The sequence below is a fragment of the Rousettus aegyptiacus genome, unplaced genomic scaffold, assembly GCF_014176215.1.
Source record: "Rousettus aegyptiacus isolate mRouAeg1 unplaced genomic scaffold, mRouAeg1.p scaffold_m13_p_9, whole genome shotgun sequence".
NCBI lineage: Eukaryota > Metazoa > Chordata > Mammalia > Chiroptera > Pteropodidae > Rousettus > Rousettus aegyptiacus.
In genome coordinates, this window is record NW_023416312.1 from 72,546,942 (window position 1) to 72,563,702 (window position 16,761).

The 16,761-nt window shown below is 36.7% G+C and overlaps 1 protein-coding gene across 3 annotated transcripts in view; it reads left to right on the plus strand.

The window, feature by feature from the left end:
* Positions 1-613: 613 nt before the first annotated feature.
* Positions 614-16,761, plus strand: part of WDR44 (WD repeat domain 44) — a 185,690-nt gene continuing 169,542 nt past the window's right edge. For 2 of the 3 annotated variants that reach the window (XR_001594393.2, XM_016124437.2), the window contains exon 1: positions 614-1,091. Coding sequence is in view for 2 of the 3 variants with exons in the window: in XM_016124437.2 (XP_015979923.1) it covers positions 1,015-1,091 (77 nt within the window). In the remaining variant the exon portion in view is untranslated. The remainder of the gene's footprint in view (positions 1,092-16,761) is intronic. The other variant, XM_036226847.1, reaches the window with a different exon arrangement.

Sequence of the window (16,761 nt, forward strand, 5' to 3'; positions counted from 1 at the left end):
ACAGGCTCAGGTTCAGTAATAAATCCATCATTACGCCATGGAACTGGCACACTCCCCACGTATCTCTCACGGACCCCACCCTGTGGCCTGCAGGACCAGATCTAGGGATCTCATTTCGAGATCTCGTAGTAGATAAGGCGCGTTATTTCTGTAACGCTAGAGCTGGTGGACCTGACTAGGTCCTAGGGTGGGCTATTTCAGGCTCGGATAAATTAAGACGATGCAAATGCAAAGCGTAATGCCAATGTTTCCCGTCGGAATATTCTCTTAAGAAGAAAAGCAAATTCAAAATAACCCCTCTGAAAATGCGTCTCTTTGGAACTGTACAGTTAGTGGGTCACATGCTTTGCTGGACCCCCACCTACGGCAGGCGCCCTCCCTCAGAGCCGAAGTACCACACAGCCCGCGCGCAAGCTCTAGACTCCTCCTTTCAGGAGGTGCATCCCCACCCTTCACAGCTACTTCCGGCCTTCACCGAACACCTCCTACGCGCTTGCGCCATTTTGATAGGCTCTTCGGGCAGAAGAAATCCGAGCCCTGCCTCTCTGGAACCGCCCCCACCTCCTCTTAGCCCCGCCCGCGCCTTACCGGCCCCCGCCCGAAATCTCGCGAGGATAGGTGCGCGTCCGTATTTTGTGGGCAACTAACTCTCGCAGCTGTTTTAATTGCCGCTGCAGGAGAAACTGGAGCTGCTGTCGTGGGCACGCCCGCCCTCCCCCACTGAGGAGAACCACCGCCTCTTCTCTGGCTCTCCATATACACCTATCGCCAGGAGCGGCGGCAGCAACAGTCCCTGGACCCAGCGCCGCCTCATTAGGCGACCGCTTTGCCGGTCATTCCCGCAGCCCGGCAGCTGACAGCGCCCCCCTGTCCTTAACAAGCTCTTCACTCCAGATCGTCTGCTCCCTCCTTGTTCTCGCGCGGGACCCACCACCCCACGGTCTCACAGGGGTGGAGGACGACAAGAAGGAGCCAGGCGGCATCGGCTCCCTCATCAGCGGGCAAGTCCTATAAATGGCGTCGGAAAGCGACACCGAGGAATTCTTTGATGCCCCCGAAGATGTGAACCTAGAGGGCCTCTACCCTGTAGTGTAAGTAGCTATGGCCCTGAAGCTGGGCGTCGCGGTGCCCCCAGCTTTCCCTGTGCCTTTCCTCTCTACCCCTCCCAGATCCCACTGTGTCCTCCACCGGCTGCTCCTCAGTCTCACTCGGGTACTTCGGAGTGAGTCGGGGGATGGGGGATTGCCCACCACAGGCAAACCCCTTCCTTTTCCTGGTGAACGGCCCCAGTGGCTCTCTCAGAGTCTCTTTCTCGTCCAGTTTTCTGCGAGGTGAGACAGCTGACGTTCCTGAGAGCCGGCGATTTGTATTTGTGGGGTTCAGAGCTTACCTTTGAAACATCCATTTTGGCCGTGGGGACCATAGATTAAAGGAGGAGCAGTAACAGGAGAACTTAAATTTCCTATGTTTTTTTTCTTTCTTTTGCTGCCAATTTACCTGTTCATTTTAGAGGTAGCTGTAACTCCTGATTTGCCGTCCTGTTTTCGTTGCACAGAAAGAAAAGGAGCGGGGGAAAGGATTGAGTGTTTACTCAGGGAAGTCCTCTGGCTGATGTACTCTAGACCAACAGTGTTTTTATTAAAATAGCATCTTACCGCGAGGCAAAGGAAATCGAAGACTTGATCTTTTACCATTAGGGAGAATGCGGTCTTAAAAGGGTAGCCGGACATAAGTGTACACAATCGACTACGGGAATACAAACAAGTGCTGAGTAATCTGGTGGTTGCAAAGAGAGCCATGGCTTTGTGCTCTTTATCTAATTCTCCGAGATGTTTTAGTGGTGATTAATATGGGAGATTCTGAGTAGGAAGTACAGTAGTTGGAATGTTTCGCTTGACTGGGACTTCTACTCACCTACTCCTCCACTTTTCAAAGTTGGAATAATGTTCATAGCGATTTCGCTGAGCTCATCGACGGACTTGTGTGGGACTGGAGGCAGTGAAACATATTTTCATGCTGTAAGAACTTGAGAATTGGTAAAAATTTGTATGTTAATGTATATGGTAATGTAAGGCACTAATATTGTTCCAAGAGTCAACTTACCCTTTGGAATAAATACCTCGTTTGATCCAAATAAAAATATCCGAACGTTCTAGAAGTCTTTCTAAAACAATATATAATATATGCCAAAAAAGTTAAAGCAACGAAATTTGAAAGAAATGTATCGCTGATGTGTGTGTTTCTACCAACCTTCATATCACTATAATGGGATTTGGGGATGACAATGGCTAGTCTTGAGATGGCACTTGAATCTTCTTTGAATTCAGTATCTGAAACAGGTTCATAGCTAGATGGTAGAGAATAGAGAATGCATTAGGTTTCCAAATACATTGGAGTCCCTTGAAATTAAATTTTGTTTTTGTGGCTTTCCCCTCAAAGTAGTGAACTGTCCGTTCGGTTAAACAAGAGACCTAATCCTTTAGTCCTTTTGTGTGTGTGTGTGGGGGGGTGGAAATAGCAATCGATGTATATGATTGTAATCAATTTAGAACTATGTGAATAGTACTCTTTTCCAGTGAATAAAACATTTAATTTTGAAGGGCAGTGTAAACTGTAAACTGCCTACTTCAGCACCTGACACAGGGGAAGAACTCAAATGTTCATTCCCTTCTCCTTCCTTTCTTGGAATTAGCAAATTTAACTTCACACAGTGCTTCCTTTGGAAGGAAGTATGCAGAACTTGGAGATATTTAAATTATCTAAACCTAATGAGTCGTTTCGATAGAATTGATAGTCACTTCTTCCCTCATGGGACAATATAGCTTCTCAAGCTCTTTGATCCATTGATAGGTGAAAGATAAAAAATGTCTTTTGGGACCCAGTGTTCTAATTTTAACTCTCACCTGCCCAAATGTCGAGCCTCTTGAGCCCCATGGACAAAACTACTGTGTTAGTCTGTATTGTCATGGCTCCATCCTGTAATAGTTGGGATTTGGAGGAAAATTAGACTCATCTGGAGAACTGCATCTGAAAGGAACTAGCAGTCCTGGGAGGAAAGCAAAAGGTTGGCATCATTAACATTTCCTCTATCCTTTGTGATGAGTTTTGTCATTTGCATAAGGTACTGTGAGGAGACTTGGCGGGGTTACTAACAGCCTAGAAATGCAATGAGAAATCTTGATTTGTGGAAACAGATGATGTCACTAGATATCTGGTCGTCAGAAATATCTTCTGTCCTTTGATATAAACTGGAGTAACACACTATACAAACTCTAAGAGGTTAACAGACTGAGTTTGGGCACTTTAAAAAATATTCCTTGCTATTGTGTGTTGTAGAGTACACAGACCATTCCACCAAATTGTAGTAAACTGAGTAGGCAGTTGAGAGAGTCATCTCATGTTTTATTATTGTTAATCAGAAGAATCCAAATACACAATCTGTAAATGTTAGATTCTTAAAATTGATTTCTTCTGTTACCTCTCCAATGGTGTCTTCGGCTTTATTATACTCTTTTAAAGCAAACTTAATACGTTAAAAATCAGCTCAGCTTTTTATAGAAAGACTTTCGATTCCAATGCAGCCTCCTTTTCACAGTGGCAGATCATCTCCACTTGGCCAACTTTGCAATATACTTCACATTTATAGTGCTTTATTTTGATCGATATTTTAGAGCAGGTTTCCTTATTATTATTTCCATTTTTACATACAAGAAACTTTAGGCTTGAAGAGGTTAATGGATTGGCCTAGGAGACAATACTTGTGACAGAGCTGGGATTTGAAACCAATTCTTCAGACACCTACTTCAGTATTTTTTTTTCTAATACGTTATAGCAGCCCCACACTGTGTGCAGGCACACATGGACGTGCTCATAGAGTATCCTTCAAGAGATTCTGGAGTAAAAAGCTTTAGGACCAATTGAACTGATGCATCTATTTAAAACCAGCAGCCCAAACTTTCAAATTCTCTTGCTTAGAAATTCCCACCTTCTCTTTCAGGAATGTGTATTGCCCAGAAAGGGAAAGTGACTTGTTCAAGGTGCCAGAGCAAATTAATAGCAGAGTTAGGACTAGAATCCAGATCAGTTTCACAGTCTAGCATTCTTTCTGTTACCATGCTGTCTTTTGATAAATCAGGAAAGAGAGGAGGAAGTATGGTATAGTAGAAAAAAGCCCTGGACTATGAGTCATTTCATTTCCTCATCTTTAAATTGAGATTACATTCTGAGAACTATTTCAGCTCTTAAAGTCTGTCATTGTATTGAGATTTAATAGTGTGCTTTTATTGATAAGCTTTTGTTCTTGGGAAATATTTCTTTTTTTTGAGTTTTTCGTTTAACAAACTCAATGGTATTTGGCACATGGTTCACAAACCATACATTTCAAATTAAATATTTACTGGGTAAACTATACATGAAATGAATGCTTCTGCTAATTTGTGTGGCTTATGCATACACATACTAGACGCTGGCACTGAGAACATGTTATAAAAATAAATGTGATGTTTTGAGCATTTTTTATTTAAAAAAAATTCGTGGCAACCAAAATATTTTTGAGAGTTGCAAGGAAGGATAGAAGGGTAACATTTTTAGAGTAGGGAGGGGAATAATTTACCCTAGCCCTTCCATTTAACTGAAAGAAACCTAGGCTCAGAGAGGGGAAGTGACACATTGCTGATTAGTGGCAGACTGAGAACAAGATCCACTGTCTCCTGATTGCTCATTTATACCATGCTGCCTTGGAAGGAGGGAAAGTATTGCTAGGTATCCCTGATTTAGGCTTCCGGCACTTACTCTGTTAGTGGGGCTCTTAAAATGGTCTGCTACCATCAACTGTGATTCTGTTTTTCAGTGGCTTGCCATCAGAGGACATTGACTGTTATAGGATCCTAACTTTTGCCCACTAATTTTCTCCAAGTCAGGATTCAAAATGGTTGCAGATATAAAAACATGGTTGTCTTTTATCTTATTTTTAATAATCTAGTTATATCAGCTGTGGTCTATCATTCTAGATTGGAGTAATGGTGAAACCTTCATTTTTTTGAAGTCATGAGAACTGAAATCAAACTGTCCCAAAGATTTAGTTGGTCCTTGGTTAGTCTGAAAAACAAAAAGTTGCATAACTGCCTTTGTTGAAAACTTAGCTTCTTACTTTACTTAGACATTAGAAACATTTCTCTCTGAATTGAAAATTGATACAAGATTCAATAAAAATATTTGTGTGATATGGGCTACTTGAGAAAATATTCCTTAAAAATGGCTGTTCATGGGTTGGCATTTAATCATAGATTATATTTAATCATTGATTATATTTGATTTTTCTTGGCTTTGTGGCTTGATAGGAATGTAAATGCTGTTTTATCATACCTGTGTAACATCATATTAAAGTTGGGGGAAAACTACTTATTAATTTGTAAATTCAAGTTCTAAATTTAGTGGCCTCCAAATGTCAATTGGTGATTTACTGGTGACAGTTGCAGTAGTATGGAGGTTTAGGGGTTCAATGAAAATGAGCAAGCTCCTATAAACTGAAAACCTTATTCTCTTCTTGTGATAACCTACTGCATAAAATGGGGTAGATAAAATTTCATTTTTAAAATGTTAAAAACCTAGATAGTTTTAAGACTTGGTCATTTAGTGGTGGTCCTATAGAACAGAAAATAATTTCTAATTGTTGGTATTTGAGACTTATTTTGTAACTCGTACATTATACAACAATCCATGTATTCCTTTTGCTTCACTGTCTTAACTTTGACAAAATCAGGTGAATGGGCCAGGAAAGCCTTTGATGAGGCTGTTCGTTTCCTCTAACTCTGCCTGCAATTTTGCTAATTACTTACTGGGGTAGTGCAGGTAGAGGAAGGGAGTGATGGTGAGGGCTTTGGTTGTTGAGGTGGAGGTGGGGAAGGTAGCTTTAGCAGCCCTTGTGGAGATCAGGTTGTAAGGCTGCTTCCTGGGATAAGACAAATCACACCATTTAGTATTACCTGAAAATCTAAGGTAATAAAAACTGTAGGTGCTTTATGATGCCCTCATGATATTTAACTTGAATTGATAATTCACCTACATTTCTGTTTTCTACCCAGAGCTAAGCTAATTTCTACAAATTTTCACAAGGTTTGTTCCCCTCTGGCTGTTGAATATTATTCTGCAAGCCAGCTAAACCTTTAATTGGGTGCTTTCCTTACTCTTCAAAGCAGAACCTTATTTCTTCCCTTATTTCAAACTGAGCAGTCTTTACGTTAGTCTGTCATCTCATGATTCAAAATTGAGGAAAAAGCACATAAGACATAATGTGGACCTCATACCTGATGGAAACCCCAATGTTTTTCCCCAGTCAGTATACAATGTTTCTTGGTTACTGTAGCAACCAGCCTGTCAGTTATTCTACCTCTTTTGCTTTCTAATATTAGGATTACTATATAATCAGGTTCTGCTAAAGCTCTTCAGATCTTAGTATTTTATTACCATCTGTAGCTGTCTGGCAGTTTACAGTTTGGCATTCGATCAGGGTCAATTGGTTTTAAGTCCACAAAAACTTTTTGTCTCCAAACATTTTAAACGTACAAAATTTAACAAGAACACATTTAGGCAACAATTTCCTTATCTAATTTTCTGAGTTACATCGGTAGTCATTGTCTTGAAGATTGAATGCATTGTATTACTGGCATTCAGTGGCCATCTCTTTGTTATATCAGCTAGAATCAATTTGAAGATCAAAAGTGAGCATTTAAGAAATATATTTGCAGATGTGATTTTAGACTTTGTGTCATCACAAACTAGCTGAAGTGACATAAAAGCACCTTGATTCATCAGCAACTACCAAATAAATCTGGCTTCTAACAAAAGTGATTTCTGTAGATTGTAGAAAGAATGGCCTTTTGATTAATTCATTCAAATTTGAAGAAACTGTTTAGAAATTTAATAGGAAAGGTTATCTTTCATTTGCAGCCTTTCAATAAATAGGAAAAGACTGAATAGTTGTACAGGTGTTTATTATAAATCTTTTTATTGAATTGACAATACATCTTTTTCTCTTTTTCTAATTAAAATTATTGGAGTGAAATTGGTTAATAAAATCAAATAAGTTTCAAGTGTACAATTCAACAATAGTCATATATATTGCATTGTTTGCTCGCCACTCAAAGTTAAATTTTCTTCCATCACCAAATGTTTGACCCCTTTTACTCCTATCTACCTCCTCCTCCTCCCTTTCCTCTGGTAACAACTAATCCACTGTCTGTGTCCATGAGTCTCACCTTTTTATCTCTTAAAAACTTAAGAATTCGTATAATTAAAATAGCTTTAAATTATAAATGTTTACCTGTCTTGCTAAAAATAAGGATATTGAAGAAATAGAACATATAAACTGTTAGTTTATATAGTAGTGTTCGTGTTAGAGTTTCTTTTTGGTGCTCATGCTCATTAATACTGTATGTTATAGGAATAACTTGTAAATATGCACAATTGATTTATTGGGTTAACTGAATTGGAGGGGGTTAATCTGTTAATGATTTAGCGGATATAGGTGTCTGTTTTTGTACATAGAGTTTTAGTCTTAAGATATTGTGTGTTCTTTTAAAAAGTTATCTTTTCTAAATCAGAAGATTGTGTAGTAAGCTGGTGAATTTGTGGAAATGATTAAATTAAATGTTTCTGGCTTGAATTTTTATTGAAATCATGATTTGAACGGTTTCATTTTAAAACTAATGTATCCTATTCAAATCTGGTTAAATTCTGATAGTGCCCCAAGGAGAACTTTGTTTTAATTGCACAAAAAGACTTAAAAGTAGAAAAAGTTTTACTTTTTCCACAGGGCCCTAATCCTTAAAATTTTTAAAAAGAAGAGAGGGGGAGAATGAAATTTTTTTAAAAAGTCAAGAGTGAAACATAAAATTTTGGAAATTTCTGATAGAAAACTTTAACAAAATTTTCCAGTAGGCAGCCTGTACGGAGCAAGCCATACCTGTGTAAAACCTACTTGACTAGTTGTAACAGACTCTTCTAGTACAAACTCACTGAAATATGGGCATTCTTCTGAACCACAGGTCAAGTTTTCTAGAGAACCAATAAATAGAATGTAGAGCTTTATTCAAACCCACTTTCTCAGAAGCGGGCATTCTGGTTATTAAGTAGGCTCAAGAGAAGAGGTAGAGTTCTTTCTGGCATTGCTCTTGAATTGGAAAGACTAGCCATAGTCCTTTTTTAAATTTGTTCCTTAAAGTCTTTATGTAAATTAGGAGACTGAGAGAATCATCTTTTTGTTTATTAGCAGTAGTATTAACGATATGTATATGTTTTTAAAAGCGCTATTTTAAAGTATGCTTATCTACCTATGTGAAATTGATATGACAGGTGGTTTGAACATTTTCCCCAGCTCTGTTTCCACCCTGTTCACCCCCAGCTTTCTCCTTCCTAGCTTACCCAATGTCATTAGTACAGAGATTTTCTAGCATAAACTTACTGTCCCTTATGACTGAGAAGAGACAGTGATGGATGAAACATGGAGAGGTCTTTGGGAAGGAATAAAGGAAAGATTCCTTAAATTGGATGTAGTGAATGCATTGGTAGGTGGAATTAGTGTCACAGGTGGGGGTAGGTTATTGGGTTAGTGGAGGATTAGGTGAGCAGAATGAATAGGTAGCTTGATAAAACTAGTACCTTTGCTGAGTGAAAGTGAGTGGGTTTGTCAGTATTTTATAATTGGTATTTTATTGTTATTGGAATGGCTTTAAAAATTAAAAAAAGACTGAGATCAGTCTTTTTCTCTTTAAATGAACTATTTTGTCCCAGGTCACATAGCTCTTGGCTATTGACTTTTAACCTTTGCCTTATTTCCCAGTATAGAGAGATGTCCAAAGTAGATGTATAAAAGTGAGGAAAAGTTTAAGTGGTAATAGGGATGGTGTGTAGGTAGGCATGCTCAATGATGTTCCACTTCTCTTCACAGTGTTTTCTATCTACTTTGGAACTTCCTGTTTCACTCAACTACCCCGCCCCCACACACACACACTCACACAGCAGTTCCTATGAGTGAAGAGGGAGGATATGGGAGGGGACTGATACAACAGTGGTTTGGATTTATATTTATGGGACCTTTGTAACTTGGGAACATCCTGTACTCAGTAAATATTAAACGTTAACAGTGAAGCCTTGGGAGGTATTGCCAGTTATCCTGCAGTCATATCAATTTTTTGTCCCCAACTTTTTTCTCAGAGATAAATGTGCTCACAATAAAAACGTATTATAATCCTACATGTTACGGACAACAAATGATATTGCCGTACTGTTGACTAATACTGGGCATTAGTTTTCAAAGTACTTTTATTCACATTATCTCTTCTGATTATCCTGCAGTGAGAGAGGACAGTTTTTTTTCGGAGATAGGTAAGACAATTACTCTAATTTTGCAAGTAAGAAAACAGCTCAGGGTGGAGCCAGCAAAAGTGAAACCTCAGTAATTTGTGGTAATTAGATGATGGCTTTGAATGGAGATGTAAAACATAAGGTTCTTGCTTACTTTCTTTTTCTAAACTATAAACATTTGCGATATTATATTTTAAATTATTATAATGATGGGGCTAATTCTTTTGCCATTTAGGAATGTATAATTTACTGTTTAAAATAATAAAAGCAGTATTTTTTATGCTCTTCTTTTTAAGCTTTGATGGGATTGATTATGGTCCGGTAGCTAAGTCAGAAAACGACCTTGCTGCTGAAAGAGCTGGAATCCCAGGCACTGCTAACTGCATTACAAAGGGCATATTCTTTGTTCCTAAGAGAAAACCCCTCAAAATGTGAACCACTGCTGATTTCGGCTTCTGTGCCTCATGAAAAAGTCTTGATCCCAGATTTTTTTTTCTGTAATTGTTTTGTAGATTGTTGTCAGTTGTTTAGTTAGGCCACAGTGTTTGGTTTTTCGGTGTTTTCTTTTGTTTTGTTTTGGTATAACTGATTCACATGTTGGCTATAAGCCACTGATTGGAAACGCAATGTTTTTTTCTTCCCCTCAAAGGTGTTTGCTAGCAGTCACAATCAATACATGTAGTAGTTATTAATATTTTCCATCTAATTAAACCTCTCTTTGCCATCAAATTAATGGGGAAAATGTATTCCTACTAGCTAGGTAATTAGAAAAATCACATCAGTAATTACTGTTTAAGATGTAAATAAGATTGAATAATCTTTTTTATAATAAATAATAAATTTGGCTTACAGAATGTTTTATGTAGGTAAGCATTCCTAGGTAATTTGAGTTTTTTCTAGAATGTATATCAAGTCTTTAATACATAATTTATTAAAGAACACAGAAGTAGAAATTGAAATACATAATACATATAGATAGAATTTATCGAATAAAATGTTTAATATTAACTCTTACTGTGATGTGTTCAGTTCCTATTATTCATGATATTGAGGGAGAACATGAATAGTTAAAAGCTACTAGTTATACTAAAATGTCAGTTCAGTCATTAGTTTTCAACTACCTTTCCCATGAAACTTTTTATCAGATAACAGTAAATGAAAAATTTTAATTTGAAAAAACAAAATAAGTGGTTTGGTTTGATTTTTGTTCCTCTGCCCATCTTTAGTGATGAGCAGTGAACTCCAAAGGAGAAAAACAAAGAATCTCAAAATCTGAGTAATCAGTTCACTGATAACTTGATTTTTAAAGGAGAAAAGGAGATTTGTGACAGATTGTTTAGATGACCTTAGAAGTTATAGGTTTTTACTTTTTAAGATTAGTACACCACTGGATGTTTTAGATAACTTACAAAGTCATATTAGCACATTAAATTGATAAAGCTTCTGTAATATGGCCTGTAGCCCAACATCTTTTTCGTTTATTTTTTAAAAAGTAAGTTACAAAGTGATTTAGCATAATTGCATTAGTATTGACTTTTCCAGGCAGTCATAAATTTAGTTATCTGTTTCTCTTGTGATTTTACTAGAAATTACTTTAAATCATTAATAGATGTGACTCTTCTCTATCCCACTTTGACAAATTTGGACATTGTGATATAGGTTCTCTACTTTGGAGTTACTGTTTTAATGTGGATATTTATCAAATGGTTGTAAACATACAGAGTAGAATGTTTTTAGTTTAGAATTCTTGCATAGGCCAAGGGAGCTGTTATGTTTTTCTTATTTTGTTAATAAATAGATTATCAAGCTGTTCTTTCAGGAATATGGCATAAAACTACATGAATTATGTAAATCAGTTTTGAAAAATCAGGTTGTCATTTTAGGCAAGATATAGTTGCTTAAAGGTCCACTTTAAGTTTGTAATTAATTACTTTATATGTGACTAGATTTATATGTCATTCTAAAGTTTCCTTTGATTTTATCAAAGATCATTTGAAAATATTGCCACAAAACCTGCTTTAAAGAACTTAGAGCCATTGTGCCAGATTTTTTCACCATCTATTTCTGTTAATATCATTTATAAAATAGTTATTAGATATTTTAGGTATGTTCTACTTCTTGCCTTTCATAGTATTTAAAACAACAAAATCATCTTTCAAAGGAAAATAAAAGTAGTAATTTACATCTTGAGGATTCAGTTAATTCCCTGTTAAGATAACTGGCATAACTATATTCTGGGCTTTTTGTTATTAATCTTATTAATAAACCAGTATTGCCATGTATCTAGGGAAATTTGAGCTATTGCTATGTTTGACTACCTAGTTAAAACATGACATTTAGGTTATACTGGGAAAAGATTCATTCGTGATCACTTAGCACTTATTTTTTTCCTGCTCTTCCTAGACTTTTCAGGTTTAGTTGGCATTGTCACTTTTGGTAGTAGTCAACCTAAACTAGGGCTATGGGAATGTGTGTGGTACTGTTTCAAAGATTTGAGTTTGAAAGGCCAGCAGATAATTTTTGCTTAGATCCCATTTCGTTAATTTGAGTACTGTTATTAGGCCGAAAGTGCTACTGGACTCACTGCCTTCTATGGGGGCTTTTATGCTCAGCATATAGTCTAGTATAATTTGCCATGAGAGTGTACTAATTAGTAAAATCAGTATAATTCATTTTAAGTCCAATGAATAATACTATATATATCAGTTTTTAAAAACTATGCACTTAGAGCAAGATTTAAAAAATAAAACAGTATCATGTTCTTCAACTTTGAACTGTTTTTAAATTTTGTTCTACCTGGGGTTTTGTTTTCTTTGTTGTTTTCCTGCCTGGCCTAAGTGTGCCTGTGTGTGTGTGTGCGCGCATGCCCCCGGAGGTGGGAGGAATGGGGGGGCGGGGAGCGGGGGGGGGGGTGTTAATCCTCATGTTAGTGTTTTCTGTTTGTGTTGGTGTCGGTTTGCCATCAGATCTCCCTATTTCCGCTTGCTGGGCTGTAGAAAGCAAAACCCTTTAATTACCTGTTTACTTTCATGACTGGCTAAGGCTTTATCTATGCTCATATCCTGTTCACCTCAAGGACCTTAGAATCTCAGCACCTTCTTTGCATAGGCAAGCTGTTCTTTCCTCTGTTTGATTCAGTTCCTTGACATGCTGCTTAAGCTCATGTTACTTTTATCTTTTCCTGATGGCAAAGGCAAAAAGAAGAGGGTGATAAAATCAGGCCATAGATTAATTCTCAGTTAGGCTCTTTGTAGTCACCTTCCTATAAGAAAAATACTGCCCAAGCTTCCAGCTTTATTCTAGCTGACTCACTCTATACGCCCTCCTTCCAAGCCATTGCTCCTTTTTACCTCTTTAGGAGTCTGTTAGGAATTTTGCAACCTGACAAGAGGCTTCTTCAGAGCCAACTACCTTTCTTCCTCAGAGCCTAAAAAAGTGAGTCTTCTTAATGACAGAAAAAGAAAAAAGACCTTGTTAGTCCATTTGTCTATGTGTTGCCCCATTGTTTGGGTATATTCTTTCACCCAATATAATGAGAAGTCTGGAGAAGGGAATGTTAAGTGTGAGATCATGCATATTTTATTTGTGTACTTTAGGAGGTGGGTCTTTGAGTTCCTAGTTATTTAGTTGTGATACCTGTGAAGCAGGTATCAAATATTAAATTTAGTCTTCACACTCCTTCCTCCCTATTTTCAGAAGGCTTACAGAGTATATTTGTTTGTTTGTTTTTTCAGATAACCCTCAGGTAAGAGATAAAGAAACACTAAGCCCCAAAGACAGAAGGATCTGTCTGTATGTAGCTAAAGGGTGATAAAATAGAGATACGATCTGGCTCTTTGAAACCACAGAAATTCAGTTTTCTTTTAAAAATAGGCTTAAGCACTTGCACCATGATTTTAAAGTCCTGATTATCCTAAAGCTATAGTACCTGAGTACTAAAGATTTGAGTTGAAAATTGGGGAAGGTGATCTAATGATGGTCTGGAGAGAAACTGCTTGCTGAAACTCCAAAAAACCAAGTTAGACTCTTACTGCCATGTTAATACCTGATTTCAAATCGTGGGTTTTGCAATAGGCCAGGCCAGGCCAGGCCAGGCAACTAGCTTCTATTGGGGTCATCTAATCTATATGGGTTCTTAATACACACTTGTATTGATTGACGTTCAAATCTAGGAGCTATTAGTGCTTTAGTTTGTGAGAGGATATTGAGATTATGTATTGAGAGAATTGAGAAGCAAATTCTACTTTATATTACAGAAGGCTTATCAGTTTTTTTGATTGATAATGAAATAATGTATTTAAAATATTTTTAATATCCTTTTTATAAAAAGTGTCCCAAAATAACTTTGTATATATAGTAACTGAATCCCTTTTTAATGACAACATAATTTTAATTAACATTTATAAAGTTGGCTGTTGACATTTATTTGACCTGTGTAGGGTTAGCCTCATTTGAAACATGCTGAAGACAGTTTTTAAATGATATAAATAACTTTATAAATAATGGTTATAAGTCACTTTATGTATGTACCTAGAGATTTTGTCATGTTGTTACAGCCAGCCATCCTGTTTTTGTTTTTGTTTGTGGGGGACAAGCTAAGCCAAAATAATGAAGCTGTTACCACACCTTTGTGCTCTTCATTGAGTGTTTTTGAAAAGTATACATAATAATATACATGCAGTATTTGCATTTGGGCATGTGCACTTAATGCATTGTGGAGAAAAACTTTAAATTCACACATGTACACTTTTTTTACGTAGTCAGTGATTGCTGTTGAATAGTTAGATGAATAATTATACAATGTCATTGGCCATGCAATTCCTCCCACTTTGTCCCTTTATCACACACTAACAGATCATAGGATGATAGTCCACTTAATTAACTTGGGTATGAGGTAGAGTTGCCAGATAAAATACAGGACTCACAATTCAATTAGTTTCAAATAAACATACTGAAAATGTATTTGTTTATCTGGAATTGTAATTGAACTGGGCAGTCTATATTTCTAGTTGCTAAATCTGGTTACCCTAGATTGGGGAGAAGCAGAAGACAAGTGGATATGAGTACAGTTATGAGACTTCACTACAACTGGAGTGTATACTGACAAGGGTAGCCTTTGACAGAAGTACCAAGATTTTTGACTGCAGTATTGATTTTAGTGGCCAACATTTTTTTTCCTTGGAAATACATCGGTGAAAACAAAGCTCAGAAATAGCAAAACTTAACAGTGTGTTATTTAGAGATATGTTACATTTTAAAAATGAAAAGAGGAATAAATCAAATCTGGGCTAGTGGTTCCCTCTAAGAGAAAGGCAGCATATGGAATTAGAGCACACAGTAGCTGCACTGCTCTTGATGCTGTTCTCATTCTCCGGTGACGTGATGAGTCACTGTTCATTTTATTTATTACACTTTATAATTACATATATATGCCACATGTATTCTTTTGTACATATAAAATACAGAAGAACAGTTTAAAAGTTAAATTAAAACATAAGCTTTAACAAGAAAATTAATCTGTGCAAAGTTTCACTGCCTGTACTTTCCAAAATAAATCTAAAAATCAGAAAGTCAAGGCATTCATTTCTTCCTCCTCTGGGTCAGCCATCCTTAGTTCTTTATATCATCTACTCAGTTTCTAGAACATTCACCAAATTGCTTTCTCTCTTTCGGATATGTTCTGTGTTATCAGTGTTCCTTTTAAAATGATCCCAATGGTATACAGTATTCTTACGTGTGCTTTTATCAGTGAGAAGTCCAGAAGAATTTACCACTCCATTTGCCCTGGATATAAAAGTTCTGTTAATTCAGCTTAAGATCACAGTAGCTCTCGGCAGCCATATCATAGGCTTTTACTCTGAGCAATCAACAACAATACCTAAATGTTTTCACATGCTTTACTGTTAAGTCATATCTCCCCAATCATGCATTTTACACTTATCCTACTACATTGCATTCTGTTAAGGTTTGGCCTGTTGTTTTAACTTGTTGAATATTTTTTGGATCCTTTCAGCCAATACCCTCCCTATCCCTATCCCAACTTTTGTGTCATTTGCAAATTTGATAGCTATACCATCAGTGTCCTCTTTCAGGGCATCAGTAAGAACATGAAGTAGGATAGAGCACAAGAAAATTTTTTTGAGATTTTTTTATGGTTTTACATTGATCCATTAATCACACCTTGGGTAATGTTGTCATACCAGTTACAAACCCACCTAAGTGTATTCTAGTCTACATCTCTTTGTCATCTAAAAAGATATCAAGTTAAAATTTAGTGCTTTAATCTGTTATTTTTGTTTTGTTTTGTTTTGTTTTTGCATGTGTACAGTATTTCCTTATGTATTCTAGCTCAGTAACCTCATAGAAAAATTAAGTTAATCTTGCAGGATTGGCTTTCTGTGAATGCTTACTGACTCTTAGTGTCTATCTTTTTCCCTGTGACTAAGGCCCTTTAACCACTTAAAATATGCTTAAGAATTTTGCTTGGGATTGACAACATCAAGTGAATGTTTGTAGTTTGTAGCATCTTACCTGCTTTCCAGTGTTGACTATTAGAGTGTTTTACTTCTCTTCCATCCTCCCTGATTCTTCAAAGGTTTTAGATACTATGTAAATGCTCAGAGTATGCTGGGATATAATTTGTCTGGGATAGGAAAATGAACTCATTTAGATTAGCTGGGTACTTTTATCTCCTTGAAGGCTTTGAGATTCAATTTCCTCATTCTTACACTTTTTTTCCTCTGCCTGGTTTGACTATCAGTAATCTTAATTGGAATAAAAAGAATTGAAGCAGTCTTTTACATTATACTGTTCATCCACATATAAGCAGATCTGTGCTTTTTTTTTTTGCTCTTGTTCTGAATATAAATTAAAATAAAGAAAAGCTTTGTCTCTAGTATTTTTAAAATCATACCACATTTTGAGACCAGTTTTTCTAATAACTGTTTTGATAGTTTTTTTTTCAGTTTTCCTTGGATATGTGCCCATTCCATCCCTATAATCTCTTCTGTTTTCATTTAAAATATTTCTTAAAACATATCACCATGGAGATGCAATAAACACACTTTAGACCATGAGATATTATACAGGATGAACAACCTAGTTTCTTTGTTTGTTTAAGGCTATTTTTTAGAGCAGTTTTAGGTTGGCAGCAAAATGGAGAGTAAGGTACACAGATTTCCCATATACCTCCTCTCGCCATATGTATAGCGTCCCAGATTATCAGCATCTCCAACCAGAGTGGTACATTTGTTACATTTCATGAACCTATGTTGACACATCATGATCACCCAAAGTTTATAGTTTACCTTAGGGTTCATTTTGATGTTGTACATTTCTATAAATTTAGACAAATGTATAATGACATGTATCCGTCATTATAACATCATAAAGAATAGT